The sequence below is a fragment of the Strongylocentrotus purpuratus genome, unplaced genomic scaffold (genome assembly GCF_000002235.5).
Source record: "Strongylocentrotus purpuratus isolate Spur 01 unplaced genomic scaffold, Spur_5.0 spur5_scaffold_10, whole genome shotgun sequence".
In the NCBI taxonomy this organism is placed as follows: domain Eukaryota; kingdom Metazoa; phylum Echinodermata; class Echinoidea; order Camarodonta; family Strongylocentrotidae; genus Strongylocentrotus; species Strongylocentrotus purpuratus.
The window spans coordinates 6,220,995-6,239,401 of NW_022145595.1; the positions used below are offsets into that span (position 1 = coordinate 6,220,995).

An 18,407-nucleotide genomic window follows, 5' to 3' on the forward strand; every position below is an offset into this window, starting at 1 on the left:
ATACCATGGAGTGTTTTAATATTAAAAATATTGTCACTTTAAAATGTCTGACTAATTGCCTTTTAATTTCAGGGACTAACCATTTTATTTTAGTTCTTTTATTGATAATGTGTTTTATTTCAAGTACTAAATAGTTTATTTGAGAGAGGAAAACTTATAGATTGCAAAAGAGTTATAGGAAATTAATAATAGGAATAGGAAATCATATTGGAATATAAAGAGTAAGGATAATTATAAGAATGGGGAGGGGGAGTTGAGAGAGAGAGAGAGGGAGGGGAGAGAGAGAGAGATGTAGGAGAGGGGGAGACAGATGGGAAGAGAGAGAGAGAGAGAGAGAGAGAGACGGATAGTGAGGTGAGACATATTGCACAGGAGTTAATTTAGATAAAGGGGAAAATCATACTGGAATATAAAGAGTAAGGATAATTATAAGAACGGAGAGGGGGAGACAGAGAGATGGGAAGGGGAGACGGGGAGAGTGAGGTGAGTGAGGTGAGACATACAAAGGAAGAGATGGTAAGAAGATGGGGGATTGACAAAGGAAGAGGAGAGTTAGGGAGAAGTAAGGTATTGATGGTGTGGAGGGAGAGAGAAAGAGAGAGAGACGGGGGTAGAGATCGTCGAGAGAGAAGGGATGGAGAGAGAGAGAGAGAGAAGGGGGTAGAGAGGGAGGGATGGAGAGTGAGAGAGAGATGGGAAGGGGGGGGGGGGGCAGAGGGAGGGTCAGAGACGGAAAGTGGTGGTGGCAGTGGTGGTTATTTTACCTGACTGCTAAGAAAGCATAAATGCTTGCTAGTAAGCAACCAGACGGCCAACGGCTTTAGGTCCTCTCCGAGGGACCTGGTAATGAGGTGAGACTGAGACATACAGAGGAAGAGAAAAGGTAAGAAGGATTGACAAAGGATGAAGAGAGAGTTAGGGGGAGTTTAGGTATTTAGGATGAGGAGGAAGAGAGAGAGAGAGAGAGAGAGAGAGAGAGAGGGGGGGGGGGGAGAGAGGGAGAGGTTTACACCTTTTTTCTACCTCCCTCTTTGGGCTCATATTTTCCAGTTTTTCTCTTTAAAAAACGGTAAAAACAATACACTTTTTTTAAAAGCCAACCGTAGATTTCAAGATTGTTCGGTCAGTCACAAAGGGCAATACAACATCTTTTTTTTTTAGGCCTTAGGCTACACTTAGGTAGGACAATAAAGATGAGATTTTCAAATCGTCCTATAATTCTGCCAAGAGGTGGCGCTATACCTCTAACAGAGAGAGGGGGGGGGGGGTGGGGGTAGAGAGAGAGAGAGAGAGAGAAAGAGAGGGGATGGGGACATTTTTTTTAAAGGTGGGGTAGAGAGAGAGAGAGAGAGAGAGAAAGAGAGGGGGTGGGGAAAAAAAAGGGGGTGGGGTAGAGAGAGAGAGAGAGAGAGAGTGAGAGAGAGAGAGAGAGAGAGAGAGAGAGTGAGAGAGAGAGAGAGAGAGAGAGAGAGAGAGAGAGTGAGAGAGAGAGAGAGAGAGAGAGCGAAAACACGAAGGGATTGGGAATTGAACCAAGTGAAATAGAATTCAAAAGATAGGCCAAGGTAGAGCGAGATACATGAATGCGGTTGGATTATGAAGAGTATATCAAATCGGAATTTCTCTTCGAACCACAAAATCCCTTGCAAATATATTTGTTTAGAGAATAAAAGACCAAACAGTTTTCATGACACGACATTTTAATAGTTTAACGTGACCTTTATTCACGACCAATACAATGAAACATTTAATATACAAAATAAACATGATACATGAATATTCAAAAGATAAATTCTTTAAAAAAGGGAATATTATTATTTATTATTCTTTTTGAAAGAAGAGCGATCATCATTAAATAAACCGTCGGCCCGTGCAACTAGAAAAAAAGGTAATATTTAATCTTCAAACTCTTCATAACACCATCAAATGGAAGTGGTAGTGTGCAAAACTGCATATCAAAAATAATGGTAGCTATTGTAGAAGCCAAAACACTTTATGCAAAATGAAAATCACCCACTTTTTCCAAATAATGTTTTCATGCGCTCTGGTAAAAGACTCGGATCAATGAACTGCCGTACTCAATACTTCCTAAATTCCGATTTTTCCTTCTTTATTCGTACATATAATCAGTCTGCTAAGTATTATCAAGTTCTTTGTATTTTGCAGGTCATGTCACATCATCCCTTTTCACCTTTATTTTATGTCAAAATATATATCTATGTCATTTGCTATGATATCTATCTATAAGTGTCATGTTAAGTTTTCTGTAAAATGTGTGAGCAAATCAAATTTCCATTGGACAATAAAAATGAATTTGAATTAAAATTGAATGAAAATCGAATATCTCATAGAATCATGTTTGTAAGTGAAATACGTCATTGTAAAGTTCGAACGTTGCAAAAGATGATTGGCGGAGCAGAGCCATTAAAATTGTCTTGTTGATTTTTCAAGAGTATATTTTCCAATGCTCCAAAGGGTTGAAATGAGAGGACCAATCATCGAGTTCCTGGCTCATGATGTTCATTAAGTTTCTTGAGGAACCGTTTAGGTTTCTTGGTGGTATCTATAGATAGCTTCTTCATGTGGTTGATGAGTGGTTGGTCTTCGTTTAACTTCTCGACCTTCTCCTCGTCATCACCCCACCGGATGTACCGACACTTCCTCATCTCATCGAACAACTCCCCTTCTTCAAGATTCTCAATGTTGGGGATATCATTCTCCAGGACATTCAGGCTCTCCCTCTTGAACTTTCGGAAGCTTTGAAGGCTCTTGACCTCGCCATGAAGGCTGTTCATACCGGCAACCGCCGCCATGCTGGTCCGCCTGAGCCTCTGACGGAGACCCCGACGCTTACTGGAAGTAGACGTGTCCGCCATGAACCCCACACTTTGGCTTCTTTCGTCGTCTTCGTTTTCCTCGGTGATCGGCGGGCCAGCGGTGCGCGGTCTCTGTTCGGTAGCGTCACCTGTAGTCGATGTCGCCTTTGGTGCGCGCTTCTCCTTCATTGCGGACATCTTTCTCTGTTGCTTCACCATCTGCGTCTTGTACATGTCTAGGAAGTTTGTCCTGAGGACCTTGTTGTTCGGATCCTGCGCTTGTGCGATCATCAAGGCCGTGGCGTTCGGAGTGGACTCGCGTTTCTTGCGCCTGGCTGCGTCTGGTATTGATGTCTTTGGTCGCTCTGGTTGACTAGTTCTACTGCTCGATGAAGCAGGTATGGCCGTGTTAGGTCTTATATTAGTAGGGATAGTCGTGGCCCATTGTTCACCACCTCCACCAACACCGTCAACTTCCTCTTCACCTTCCTTCTCGTGAATAATCTCGCTATAAAGCGGCAATATTTCTTTCTCTCGCATACTCTCCAAGGCTCTGCGGTAATGGATGATATTCAAATCCACTGACTGCATGGAAGACAACCTTCTCCTGGAGAGTTGCTGGTAGTTGCCCGCTGATTGTGTCCTCTCCTTCGCCTTCTTGTTCGGCAAGAGCGAGCTAAGCTCCTGAGGGGTCGGCAGCGTCGCGTGCGCTTGTTTCCCAAGATACGACGGCACCTCCTCCTTGGCGTTGGAATACTTTGGCGCGTGAAGCCCAGCCCCCGTCACCATCCAAATCTTCTCCTGGTCGCGACGGATGCTGACGTCACGACTGGTCGCCAGGCTCTTGACCGCCGAGTCCAGCTGCCGGTCCAAGGTTCGGTTCAGGTTCTGAGCGCGGTTGAAGATTCGGGTCGACCGGGATTTGAACTTGTCGAGGCGTTTCTTGTAGTATGCTTGGGAATCGCCGGAAGCAGACATGGCGGATCTTTGGTTTACTCTGTAAGGGATGTGCAAGGAATATGAATTAGATAGGAAAACGAATATAGTATTGCAAGATTATGTACATGATGAGGAAAAAAACAATAATGGACATGTTATTGAAGAGCGCGACCACTATTTGCACGAGAATATATAATTTCATTTTATTCTTCTTTAATATATTATTTCAATAATCATATCTAGATTCTACATTATTTAATGTTTACAGGCTAAAACCTCTGCATTAAGATGTCAAGTTCCCTTTTATTACATTTCCTCTTTCTTCATCCTTTAAATCTAGCGATTAGGCCTATGTCCATATTTTTTGTAATTGTATTTTCAGTTTCATTCAAACAAGATTGCCTCTTCAATTAAAAAAGAAAGAAATAGAGGGTGAGAATCACTGTCATAATTATTTGAATATGACGAAAAAGACGAGGAAATGATTTCCAAGATGGGCCCAGTCAATGAAGGGCAACTCTTCCATGGGGGGGGGGGGGGGGGGGGGGGGGGGGGGGGGGGGGGGGGAGTAGGTAGGGGCACCAGTATTATTAGGTGCATGAAACATGACCATCGAATGATGAGGAGAGAGCATGTGAGAGCATCATAATGTTATCCTCACGTTGCTTTCCCCACCTGCCTTGATCTTTATTTCTTCTTTATTTTCATTCATTTTTGTTCTTACTTTTCATATCTCTCTCTTTTTATCTCTCAGCAAGTAGGTATACTAATGATTGACAGATCTGGAGCATTATTTTTAGGGTGTAGCTTAGCCGGTCTGAGAAAGAAAGAAAAAATACAATCTATGCAATATATTTGGATGTTTGATTATCAAAGTAGTATGAAGCCCTGCAACAGGAATCAACTTATATTTGGATGTCACCCGACCTTTAAACTGAATTGAATTGAATTGAATTAAATGTGATGATTTTATTATGCGAAAGGTTTGATGGGTGGAGCTGAATAACAAAATAAGAGTTTTATAAATGTAATGCTTCCTGGGAGAAATTTCAATTATTTAAACAGACTTGTTTTTCAATTACAGATCGACGAATCGATCTTATTTACTGGGTGTAAGCCACATATATGTTTAAATAATTAAAATAAGAGTTGTATGCAGCCCTGCACATCTACATGAATACACTTATATTTGGATGTCACCCGACCTTTAAACTGAATTGAATTGAATTAAATTGAATGTGATGATCATTATTATGCGAATGGTTTGATGAACCTGCACGTTGCTATGAGCTGGTGCAAATATAGACAAGGCGGGAGGCATTGCTATTGTTGTACGAACAACGTGGTACCACTCCGAGCATGAACCGTGAGCAGTTTACATACAAATATGAATTATTATCACACCGATAACAATATGCCTTAGATGTCTATTCAAACCAAAGGATGTTTTTACCGGCAGGCATTTCCAATGGACCATTAGACCAATATAGCCTAAATATAATGCATACGTCTTTGTGAAGTGCCTCGATGTGAATCATTGCATTCATCAGTTACCATTAATTGTAATTCAGTAATCAGAATGCGAATTGCATACATTAGTTGTTGCCAGGTAGGACAAATATTATGGCTTGCCCTATACCCAACAACACTTATTATGTGCATTTTGAATTTTGACTATTGAAATAAAATTATTAATGACAGATGAATGAATATATGCATTAAGGCACCTCACAAAGAATTATGCATTAGATTTGGTTACATTACGACAAAGGTCCATTGAAAAGTATATTCGTAGTAAAGAATGAGTCTACCCAAACTGGAACTACATTTAATCTTTATCATATAAGGGCCGCAAGAACATATCTACTTTATTTGTTTATATTTTTGAACAACAAAAGAAAACGAATGTAGCCTATATCTCGATGTATAATTATCAACTGTGAATGAGCTACACACATACATGTAGATATACAATTAATCAAAATGGATATCCATGGAGCAACTATATTTATAAAAAGATATTTGCTGATGGAAATGAGAGATAACAAATGCTTGAATTACTTTTTGAGATAGAACGAGATAGATTTTTATTTTTAATTGTTTGGTAAATGGTGTTGATTTTGGTTCCTATTAGCGATGAATATCTCATTCTTTTCACAGTATTTCAAACGTCATGAAAATCCCTTTCACAAGACAGTATTTAATGATGCTGTTATACTTATTATAGGGAATCTAAATTATAAGCTTTGTTTTAGAAGGTTTCCTCCACAACAGTATTTATTTACTTCCCACTTAAATGATAAATATCATTTATATACTTTAAACTTTATTTGTATCCACAGCATTCTTATTTTTTTCTTCTATTACATGTATAATAATACTAATTTATATCATAACAATTTGTAAAGTGAACGTCTGTGTAAATGTATTTGCTATTATCGTGGAAATACAATGAAATGAACTTCAAAATACACTAGGCTCTACCATAACAATAAGGATTCCATATACTTACTATGATATAATATGTGAAGATGAATATTGCACCTGGTGAAAGCAGCTCGGAAAACATTCTGCCAGGAGCAGAATATTTAGGTCAAGTATCTTCCATTTTCTTTGGATGAACAGTTCACTATATGTTCCTTTGGAAAGTCGACGAATAGTTATTTTAGTGGCGTGGTTGCTCCCTCAGCGATTTTCCCCCACTTTATTTCTAACCTCATCACTGAAAGCGATTCAACGAAGTAACACGTCCAAAGTCATTCTGAGGGGAGTCAAAAACATCCTTAACGGTGGTGTAACTGTTCAAATTTCCTCACTGCATCCATGGCGACAAAGTCATAGACTTGATCTCATCCATAATTAAAATTCGGAAGCTTTACTTTTCTATGAAGAGAAATTTCGAAGGATGTAATCTGTCCAAATTATATTCAATTCGTAGGATACAAAATTGCGACTGAAGAGAGTTGACGTGACACTAAAACCTCAAGTGAAAAGTTAGTTCTGTTGAACGGTTCTCAGTTGGTAACATGGCATGTAACCCTTAGTAAATTGATGATCTTGGAGGTTATCAGTTCATGTTCTCGAACACTCTCGACCGGCAGTCTGTCTTAGCCCCAACCGTTGAGAACTTTAGGAGCCGCCTTTAGCATGTACCACCTGCCATACAAGTTGACGACATACGGAATACCTCAATTTCAGAAGATTTCAGAAGATTCACGTTCGTAATAATCCACTGTCTGCTTGTGTTGGGGACAGCTAGGGGTGTCGTCAGAGTGCCACAGCTTTAGGTATTCTGAATGAGTCTTCATCCAAGCAGAGATGCCAGAAGAGGTCTCTGATCCAAGCCGATGACTGTCTTCATCACATATGCAAGGTCCAATTAACTTGTATGTTCCGATCTGTTTTAAGATGAAACATATGCCCCCTGTCTCGGTGCAAACCGATTGGGGCTAAACCGCTGAAGATTTGGTTATTAGTATAATTCAAATAGTCTAAGTTGGACTTATAATACAACGGTCTAAATTAAGACCCAGGTGAAAATATCAATAAAATAACAGAGCACTACCGATACGTGTGTACCGCGTTGCCTGGCTCTTTTCTCCAGCAGCATGTCAATAACATTACGAACTCCATTCGGCACGATACAATACAAAAATCAATATGATTGGTTTGAAAGAGAGAAGGTTGGAGATTAAAAGACCTGCAACAACGTTGGCTTTGTGGAGGCGCTTGAGAGTCATTGTGAAGAATCGATCAAAATTTTCCCATGTTTTTTGTTTCGCGCGAGGGTAAACGCTTCACCGCTATTGATCCAAGGTTAGGCCCGTCGACGGAAGAATGAAAATGAGTATCATCATGACCATGTCGGGACGGAGGAACAAGGGAGGGTATAGACCCATAGGGGTTCGAGGGCGTGGTCGAGCTTTGTGGACTGGTGGTGGTGTTGGTGGTATTGGTGGTGGTGGTATTGATGTTGTTGGTATGACGCGTGGTGGCGAGGGAGCTGGAATGGAGACAGTGGAGGTGACGGTGAGAGTGATGAGATGGGCGAGAGGACAGGTGATGAATGGTGAGGGTAAGGGCGTGGTCATGAGATGGAAAATAACGAATGGGTGATGATTAAGGGTAACGTTAGAATTATTACCATTGTCGCATGATGATGTGGGTTGATGGTAAAGGAAAAGGGTGGTGGTGAGAGTCATGATGATGAGATGGGTGAGTGCGAGATGAGATATGTTGAGTGGTAAGGGTAAGGGCGTGGTCGATGAAAAACTACGGTTAGAGGGATGATGATAAAGGATGACGAACCTCATCCTGGTGGAGATAAAGCGTGATGCAAAAATAAAGAAAAGCAAAACAGGAGAAGGATGATGGTTTGGATTAATGGTACGAGTGGTTTTAATGGTAAAGGGGGTAGTAGTGCCAGTGCTGCTCCCGATGATGATGATGATGAATAGGTGATGGTTAGAGGAGAGATGATGAGTGGTGAGGGTAAGGGCGTGGTCATGTGATGGGAAATACAGGTTAGAGTGACGACTAAGGATGATCGTAGAAAGGTTTAACATTAAGGGATGATGATATGGGGTGATGGTAAAGGAAAGGGGTGTTGGTAAAAGTCACGACGATGAAATGGGTAATAGTTGGAGATTTGTTGAGAAATAATTTTATTTTGAGGGTAAGGGCTTGGTGATGATGGTGATGATATGAAAAGTAACAGTTGGGTTGATGATATAAGCCGTTTGCTAAAGTAGTCACCTGAACAATCATAAGTCTTTTGAATTAATGCTAACATTCATTTCATTGCGAAGGGGAAGTCTTACCGATCAAATATAACAACTTCCCTCTTCAAAATATAGTAATCATCTCTCAAAAATGTTAATTTTGAGATCCAGATTTTCTGCATTCAGCGGTCCTCCGTATAGAGCGTCAAGATACGTGACGTCGCGTGCTTGACACAGCTAGCAGCAAAAATTGCATTTGAAGTTGCCATGACATCTGTATGATTTTTCAGCAAATTATTCATGTTTTTTCAAGAGAAATCTTTCCATCCATAAATAATTTGGCCATCATTATCAGTTGTCGTGAATTTTCTTCGGGTGACTAGTACTTTAAGGGTCGTGGTGACTCTGATGGAGGTAATGACGCGTGAGTATAAGAAGAACAAAACACCAAGAGAGATGAACGATTTAAGGTAAGTGGTGAAACTCTTTCCTTTCTCTCGCCCCTCTCTATCCTCTCTTCATCACATTCATCCATCTCCCCCATCATTCAATAAGCAACATTCTTTTATTGCTTTTACTAATCGATTCCCCTCTCCCACACAGAATGTATTTCGACCTTATTACACTGTATTCACAGAACGCTCTTCACATTCACTCAACTTATAAATAAACAAACACATTAATCAACGATGATTTATTATTACAAGTGAAACATATTTTTATTAATAATGCATACAAACATCGAACTCCTCTCTATACAATAACAGACATGTTATTTTAACTTCTATCTCCTCCAAATATTTTCATCAATCCAATAATTATTCGTTCAGATCAGTCTTCCTCCAGACAACAAACTTTTTGTCAGTGTTACCTCAGTTGACCAAAAAAAAATCAAAGAGTAAAAACAAAACCAAATCAAACCAAACAAAACACAAAACATAGAAATGGGGAATGACAATGTACATGCTCTAGATTAGTCCTGTTTAAATTTCTGACATAATCTATATTTCAATAATTGTTTCCCTTTTTTGTATAGCACCAACTGAAAATGGTCCGGGGGGGGGGGGGGAGTATTTGCTATATAATTGTATTCAGTTAACTTCGTTTTGCTTTCCCTAGCGTTCCAATGGTTGTATATTCAATTTTACAACAATTCTGATGTTTTTCGCTGCTGAATTAAATAATAAAGATAGAAGTATATCATCATTGGTCATGGCAGTCTCATAACGAGTTGCAAGGATTGCTTTAAAATAAAAAATGTAACCTTGCATCGAATGATTCAAATAATCGATGCCAAACTTCCACATACTCTACTAAATATTAAACTCAAGAGAAAACTTCATGTGCCATGTCATTTTACTTCTTTCTTTTTTTGGAGAAGGAATTTGAGAATTCGTCGCTGTTTTCACGAAGTGACGGTAGTGAAAAAAAATTGCATTCACTTTGCGTTACGATTTTCCTCTCTACCGTCACTTCGTGAAAACAAGGACGAATTGTCCTATTATTTGGGAGAAATTTGTTTTACAGCATTCCAATGTTTTTTAATTATACTGGACTATCAAAGTGAATGCATGTTTCATATTTTGTAATACAAATAAATGATCAAATGTCCTAGCCTTAAACTTTTCTTTTTCAAAAACAAGAGAAAGAAAAAGAGAGAGAGAGATGGAGGGAGGGAGGGAGAGAGGAAAGGAAAGAGAGAGGGAGATAGAGATAGAGAGAGATAGAGAGGTGGCATGCAATTTAGAAGTGGGGCAAGAAACACAAACAAAGCCAACTTGATTAGATCAAAATGTTGTGCATATACATTATCTTTAATCTTGCAACCTTTATTTATCACCATCAATAATCTTATGAATAGACGCAGTAACTGTTCAGAGCCAAAAGAGCACTAACACTCTTAAAGTATATGAGTTAATGCCCTTCTGGCTCCTAACAGACAAATCATCTTGCTTAACCTATCCGAACCACTTGCCTGTTGCAATTGCCTGTATCTTGTGAAATGTCTAACAACAAAAAGCCAGATAAAATCCAACCAAACCGAAAACAAAACAAAATGTGAAACACAAAACTTATAAAAAAAATGGCAAATGTAATCATTAACACAGGCCAACCCTTGCATAACATCATATCGTTCCTGTTTTCACAAAGTGACGGTAGTGAGGAAAATTTGCATGCAAAGTGTATGCGATTTTCATTCACTACCGTCACTTCGTGAAAATAGGGACGATATGTTATCATCAACTGAAAATAAAGAAGGACTATTGTATAATGTAAGAAGCTTTGATCCGGTGTCAACTTGTGTAGTCTCTTGAGACTGTTAAGAAGGGCATTCACTAAACATTCACAGTAATAGGTGGCAATGGCATGCCCATCTGGCTTTCAACATGTGATTTGCTGGGTGAAATGTTATACAGTAAAACCCGTCTATAGCGACCGCCCAAGGGAAACACAAAAAGTGGTCTTTGTAGACAGGTTCCTTTAGTACATGTTTCAATGAGAAACCATTTCCAAGGGGAACAAATAATGTGGCCTTTGAAGACAGGTGGTCACTAAAGCAGGTTTGACTGTACAATGTAGTTCAGAAGGTTGATTTGAATGTCTCTTTCTCTTCCATAATTTTGATACATTTCTACTTTCTAATAATGATAATCCTTTAATAGTGGAAGGGAGTCATGTACTTATGCAGCTAAAAAAGAAAAAAGTACCATTTTTGAAAAGTATATCTTCATTGACAATGGTCATGCGAATGTACTACTGAAGACTGTTGTAGTTTAAAATGATCAAATTTGTCATGCTTGGAATCATGCATAGTAAAAAGTTGTAGTAAAAACATAAAAATAGAAGACAAGTATTAAAGTGGTCACATAACTAGTGCATAATTTACTGATCGAGTAGAAGACCAACTGACATAGTTATAAAGAAAAGTACCTGGTATAAGGAAGTAAGTACTGAATATGAAATATTGTAGTTATGTTTCTTTGGAGATTGATACTGAGGTTTATCAACATGGCATTTAAAAAAAAAATGGTTGAATATCAAAAGGGCGTTAAACTAAAAAAAGATTTGACACCATCTGACTCTCAATTCAAGATTGTTATGCCTACTAAATACATTTGTGTAGGCTTTAACCCATGGCGGACTTACCACCATCTGCCCCTAAATGCTACACATGCGTAGCCCATCTGAGCGTCCTTTTGCCAGGCAACAAGATAAATAGGAATGGGTGTACACACACCTATACAATACACACTCAACTTATAAATCCTTTTCCCAATTAGATATTTATAGGTAAAACCCAAGACCATTTGAAATGTACATCAAATTAGTTTGTAAACAACTCAAATAATGCCTCTGGCTACTTTGTAGCGAAGGCATAAAAATCTACAAATCAAAAACTTGTTTATCAATACCATACATGCTTACAGAACATAGTCTTTCTTAAAAAGTGATTGCAAGAGGGAAAACAAAACCAGGTTTTAAGACTTTGACAGTAGCAGAATAGTTCAATAACTTTTTTCATACTGAACTTGAGCATGTTGGTATGTTACTGAAGATAGAACCTTTCAATATTTTGAAAGAATGTTCACAGACAAATTTGCAATTGCTAAAATCATTGAGAAATTAAGGTTGATACTATCTTTAATTGGTTTCCTTTAGACCCCCTAAGCCTGTATTAAAGTTAGACATAATAAACCAGAACCATGGAAAGTAGGAGATTGGCTTCTTAGGCAACATTAAGCCTTCTGTCATTAACAGAGAATAATTACTTGTAATACCAATCACCCTGTATAGTATATACAGTAGGATTCATTATAAACTTTAAAAGCATATATTAATAGTGTCCTTTGCAAAAAAACAGACTTATCATATATATAAAGACAGATATATATGGAGGAAATACATATATGCACAGAGATAGACTTGAAACATACACAGTTTTCCCATGTCCCAATATCTATCGTTTTATAAAAAATATCATCACCATTCATAAATAGGATCCGCATAGGGGGCGGGCGTACACACAAATTACCAACTTAAAGAAACCCCCACACTGATATAAATCTATAATCATATTTCACGTAGATTAAAGTGGGTACACTATTCATTCATAATCATCATCATAATCCCACCACCTTCCATAATCACAAATAGAAGACTCGTTATAGCTTTTTTGTAATCGAAAAATCCTTCTGCTCTCTTCACAAGATTTCGTATTATTATTTTTTTTTTACAATAGTTGTTCACCAAAGTGATAGGTATATTATATTTGTACATTTTCATTTACATATTTCACAATTTACACAATTATGGAATCATGCTAACAATTGAATCACAACGTTGCTCATTTTCGGCCGATATTCCCCCAAAATCATTGCATAGATGACTTCTTAAGCCAGTGAAATAAAAAATGAAATAACCAAACTCAATAATGACAATTCTGTAATAACCCAAATCACAAAGTTCTCCACTGAGGAGAGATAGTATTGAAGTATACATCAAATGTATTCAGTAATACTAACAGCCTTTTGACATTGATCCCAATTTTAAAACATCAGTGCAGAAAGGACACAAAGGCCAAGTATTATCAATGGCTCTTATGTCATTTTGCGTTCAGGTTACTGACTAGTGATATCAAAATTGCATTAAATAGCTTTAGTGCCATGCTATGAAGTGCGGCTTTTACGTGCAGTGGAAAAAAGAGAGCAAAGGAACGTTAGATAGAGATAAGAACTCACCAAATAAATCCCAAATTAGAGTACCATATCAGAAGATACCAAAACCAGTTAAATTCTTGCCAGTGTTTAGAGATATCGGAGTTCGTATATCATGGAAAACATCTCAGAACACCAATAACACTAACAACTCATAATGAGAATGTGAGTTCTTACATCAATGCTAAATTAAGCCCCATATGTGATTGTTTTTCTTTCCTTCTTTTGGTTCCCAAAGTAATGGAAAAGTTTCCAATTTGTGATTCTACTTTGCGAATGTACAATTACCATCTTCGCAAACATAATTTCTTTTCAATATATTAACACATCTTGGAACATAAAGCATACACTTGGTGCGAACATAAATTATGCAACAAACAACAAACCAAATAGTGCCTTTAAGTTTAAAACAAAAATCAGTGGGCGAACAGCGTCATTACAAACAAAATATATACAGCATTGCCCCCAAAAGACCCATGGCTGCCCACAATTTGTTTATTAAGTGAACGAGTGTTCTGAGCTTGTGCAATACATCTAATTTCCATCTCTATGAGTGCAAAAATTGTGCTGCACCAATGCTTAACATGCACAGATGCTAGACAATAGACATGTACATCTGCTTAAATGGCATTAAAAGCTTTAAATCGTGAAGCAACGTTTGAACTAGACTCTTGAATTAGTGTTTAACTTCTTATTCTGTTATTTCAATTACAAGAACAGCATGATAAAAGGCATTACAATGTGAACCCTGCTTACAGTAGGCCTACATGTATAATATATTCTTTCCACAGAATATTTACACTTTCATACCAGGAAAATCCATACTTTCTGTACATTACATTAAACTCTCAATCTTGCAGCAATAACAGTTCTCGCTTTCTTAAAATGTATTTGCCTTCGATCATGATTTCTCACCTTGTTTTAATAGCTCCCTAGTTGGGGCTCAAAAAGAATCATGCACAGCTAGGCCTTCAAGAATACAATAAAGTATATCCTTTATAAATACTACACTTTTATATAGTGGATTTAAATTGCAATAACTTTAATTTTGTCTTTGTATGCACACACATTAGTCAATCTCTTCCCATTCTTGGCTATTGAATATCCTGTATCATTATTTCTGAAGAAAATACAATTATTTACCAAAAAAATATTCAATACATCAATAGTCATTGCCCCTTTATGTTATCTAATAAATAATTGAATGAAACTTTGTGGCACAATGATAAGATATACTGCATCTTTATGGTAAATTAATTTTTTAATAAACAGTCCATTTGAGAACTGAAATGCAAAAGGATAATTTAAAGGTGTTAGGATTTCTGAATTACATATCCATGTATGTACGTTAAAATTTTCAATAATTTGTGAACTGATTTACCTACAACCATAAAGCAAGCATGACTATCAGCTTCAGAATATTCCAATCTGGTTGTGTACCAACTACAACACAATATATATTTTTCTAGAGTGACAACGAATTGGGAAACGTGAAACAATGCGTTATTTTCCCTTTCTGATGAGGACGGGAAGGTTGATTCTTTCATGTGCCTTTTCCAAGAACTGCTGAATTATTGTTTGCAGTGATCTTCTGTAAAATATGATGATTTTTGTTTGAATCCTAAGCTATCTATACAAGTAAGCAGGCAGTAATGAAGCTTCGTTGTGCATCCAGTGAGCAACATGATAAGCAAGTGAGCTTGGCTAACAGTTCCTTCCTTCTGCTTGCAAAGTCTTAGGGTAGACCTAAGTTGATTCCTGCAAGATGATGCCTTTGATAATCCTGGATGAAGGTGTGAAGCACAGCAACCGCTTTCCTCAAACCTTGAGCTATAAAGCAGGACATAACCACTCAGAGAAGCCATAGACTGTGAAAAGATTTTAAAAATCAATGTTCATCACAGTTCTTTACCGTCTCAAAGTATCCTGCAACAGATTGGAACAGAGCTGTGCATAATAGCGTTGCATGCTGATAATTCTGCTAATTCTGTTCCTATTAGGCTAGATGTGCTGCAAGTGCAATCCAGGGTCCAACTTGGGACCAAGTCCCTGCAAGGACCAGGAACTCAAAACCCAGCCCCATCAGGAGACCAAATAGTTGCATGCTGGTAATTCTGCTAATTCTGTTCCTATTAGGCTGTGCTGCGAGTGCAACCCTGGGTCCAACTTAGGACCACGTCCCTGCAAGGACCAGGAACTCAAAACCCGGCCCCATCAGGGGGGGGGGGGACCAAATAGTCCTAGCTGCTAAAACCATCCATCATCCATCCATCCACGCATCCATCTTTAAACAAAAGACGACTATTGCCATTGAAGCACCAATCAGAGAGTGTCAGATAAAGTTTTGATCGCTTTCGCTTTGATCGCACGTCACCCGTCGTCACATCCATGCAGCCATCTGTTTCTGGACTATCGTGACGGCGTCGTGCCGGCCCATCTCCTGGAATGCTCCTGCTAACCTCATGAGAGCGCCCTCCTCGCTGTCCCGCGCTTCCCACATGTCAAGGATTTGATCGGTCGGACTTGGTTTGATGCCAAAGAAATTAAGATATCTGCAAGATAGAGGGGGAAAAGGAAATTAAACTTATGATATCTTTTAAAGCCCCACTGCAATACTTATAGCTACTGGCACCCTCTATATAGCAAACAATGCCTAATCGGTGACTTCTGGTTACCCATGATCCTCTTTTTCTTATGTTAAATGAGAGCTGAGATGATAAGTGTCAGTGACCATCCTGGGCAGTCTAATCCCTCCTAGCCAAGCTAGTACAGATGGGTTTTAAAGTTCATTGATTTCAAGCACCCATATTCTTACATTTTAAAAAAATGGTAAAACTAGTAACCTATTTTCATGAAGGACTGAAGATTGTTTCTTAAAAAGTGTTGTAAAGGTCAATATCTCAAGAATAAGGCCTAGGGCATCACTTTTGGTGGCAAAAAGGCATAACATGATAAAGATGACCCCCTTGCCATCTAACTATAACCTTTAATTGCACAATAGGTTGTAACTAAACTACCATCAAATTAATGATAACAATTTTCATATAATAATGCATTCATACATCTAATATCCTAACTTAATATCACAGATACTATCATCTACATGTAATAATAATAATATTCGGTTCTTGTATAGTGCATATCACATTTAAACATCTCAATGCGCTTCCAAATTTGGAAATTATACCCCGGCTTTAGCCTAGCTACCATTAATTACGGCGCTCTAGCATTTCAAGGAATTAATTCCTGCCAGGTACCCATCACCTGGGTCGAGTGTGGCAAATGTAGTACTACACTTTCCAAAGTTGGATAAAGCTGCTTGAATTTCAAGAAAAATTAGCATTGTGTTGTATCTCTTAGACGTACCCATCGACACCTAGTTTGGTTGCGAGTAGTTTCCAGTCATTACCCTTGGGCTGGGGAATATCAAGGCATTGGCACAAGGCGGTTCTGACTGGTTTAGACAGGTGGAAGGCGTTCTGAGGCGGTACCATGTGGTTAGGGCTGTAGCCGTTCAGTCTCAACTCCTGCTCCACAACCACCTAGAGATGGGTATAATATATAAAGAAATGAATTAGGGATATCAAGGCATTGGCACACGGTGGTTCTGACTGGTTTTGACAGGTGGAAGGCGTTCTGAGGCGGTACCATGTGGTTCGGGCTGTAGCCGTTCAGTCTCAACTCCTGCTCCACAACCACCTAGAGATAGAGAGAGAGATGGGTATAATATATAAAGAAATGAATTAGGGATATCAAGGCATTGGCACAAGGCGGTTCTGACTGGTTTAGACAGGTGGAAGGCGTTCTGAGGCGGTACCATGTGGTTCGGGCTGTAGCCGTTCAGTCTCAACTCCTGCTCCACAACCACCTAGAGATAGAGAGAGAGATGGGTATAATATATAAAGAAATGAATTAGGGATATCAAGGCATTGGCACACGGCGTTTCTGACTGGTTTTGACAGGTGGAAGGCGTTCTGAGGCGGTACCATGTGATTAGGGCTGTAGCCGTTTAGTCTCAACTCCTGCTCCACAACCACCTAAGAGACGGGTATAATATATAAAGAAATGAAATAATAATAATGATAATATACTGTACTTATATAGTGCATATCACAATATGTCTCTATGCGCTGTAAGAAGGAAAGGTGGATAGAGTAACATCAGAAGAGTGAGATATGCTCAACATACTTCCTCTCGTTAACATTGGAAAGTATTTTGAAAAGAAATTTTGAAAAGTAGGATATCTATGTTGTGGACACAAGTTAAAGGGATGTTTCATGCTTCAGGTGGTGGGGAGGGGGTGGGGTGTGCCCTCCTCTCCAGCAAAACCTAATCTGGCATACTAATAGTACACAGCAAAACAATGTGCTTACTAACTTGTGTGACTAATTCCCTGGCAGCAATGTTTGACTCAAGGTATGACAAGGTATACAATGAGTGTTTAAGGGAAGCATCCCCTTGAGCCTTCTATGAACCGGGAAATGAGACAAAAGGGTTCCTCAATAATAAGTCTCCTTGAAAAGTCTAGAAATAATGGTGTTCTTAGATCTTCATTTTTCTGGTTTCTGCATCAAATAATAATACTTTTCTGCTTTTATATAGCGACCAATACATCGATACAACGATGTGTCTAAGCGCTTTACAGATATATTATTACCCCGGTCGTCAGATTCAGGCTTCACTGCACACAATGTATGCACATTCTCCATTCCGGCCTGTCGCCATTATCAAATATTGAGGTTAACTCATAAAAAATCTCTCAAAGTTCTACAAAATAGGTCAACTTGAAAACCTGGAAGAGCCACAAGTTACAAAGAAAGGCCAACCCTTGAATGACTTACCCCATCAATGATCCTCTCCATGACCTGCATACTGGTCGTATAGGTGCCTTGGGTGACCTCTAACCTGCAGCCAATGGGTCCGATACCCGGCTCCGTCTTGACCAAGGCAAATGAACAGTGCAACGTGTTGGAGGTACCGCTCCATACATGGTAGAAAGGAATCTCCTTGGAGAAAAGAAACATGGAAGACTTTCTCACTAAAAATCGCTCATACTTTTGGAGGATATACTACTTTAAGAATAGTGATTACTTCTTAATTTATTCATAAAATTTGAAAATACTTTAGTATTATTAAGTTTAAGATACATTTTCCAGTGATAATTGCTCCTCTGTCAATTTACTAATCCTGGTCCCAATACCACATCTGACCCTACT

At 38.7% G+C, this 18,407-nt stretch overlaps 2 protein-coding genes across 8 annotated transcripts in view; both read right to left on the reverse strand.

Annotated features, from left to right (window-relative positions):
* Positions 1–1,787: 1,787 nt before the first annotated feature.
* Positions 1,788–7,335, reverse strand: LOC115921634. Its single transcript, XM_030979304.1, has 2 exons — positions 6,268–7,335; positions 1,788–3,813 (listed from the first exon to the last, which is right to left on the reverse strand). The coding sequence occupies exon 2, from the start codon at positions 3,792–3,794 to the stop codon at positions 2,496–2,498; it is 1,299 nt and encodes a 432-aa protein (XP_030835164.1). The 5' UTR covers positions 3,795–3,813; positions 6,268–7,335; the 3' UTR covers positions 1,788–2,495.
* A 7,465-nt stretch (positions 7,336–14,800) lies between these two features.
* LOC100890997 (netrin receptor UNC5C) overlaps positions 14,801–18,407 on the reverse strand; it is a 49,902-nt gene continuing 46,295 nt past the window's right edge. For 5 of the 7 annotated variants that reach the window (XM_030979310.1, XM_030979307.1, XM_030979309.1 and 2 more), the window contains 2 exons: positions 18,033–18,197; positions 16,760–17,059 (listed from right to left, as the gene is read on the reverse strand). In XM_030979310.1, the coding sequence (XP_030835170.1) occupies positions 16,775–17,059; positions 18,033–18,197 (450 nt within the window). In that variant the 3' untranslated portion in view covers positions 16,760–16,774. Of the gene's footprint in view, positions 15,744–16,557; positions 16,734–16,759; positions 17,060–18,032; positions 18,198–18,407 lie in introns of those variants that run through there. The other 2 variants (XM_030979311.1, XM_030979306.1) reach the window with 2 other exon arrangements.

What these genes read in the sequence shown, in the direction of transcription:
- LOC115921634 (XM_030979304.1), bottom strand. Translation starts at nt 3,794, where the DNA reads ATGTCTGCTTCCGGCGATTCCCAAGCATACTACAAGAAACGCCTCGAC.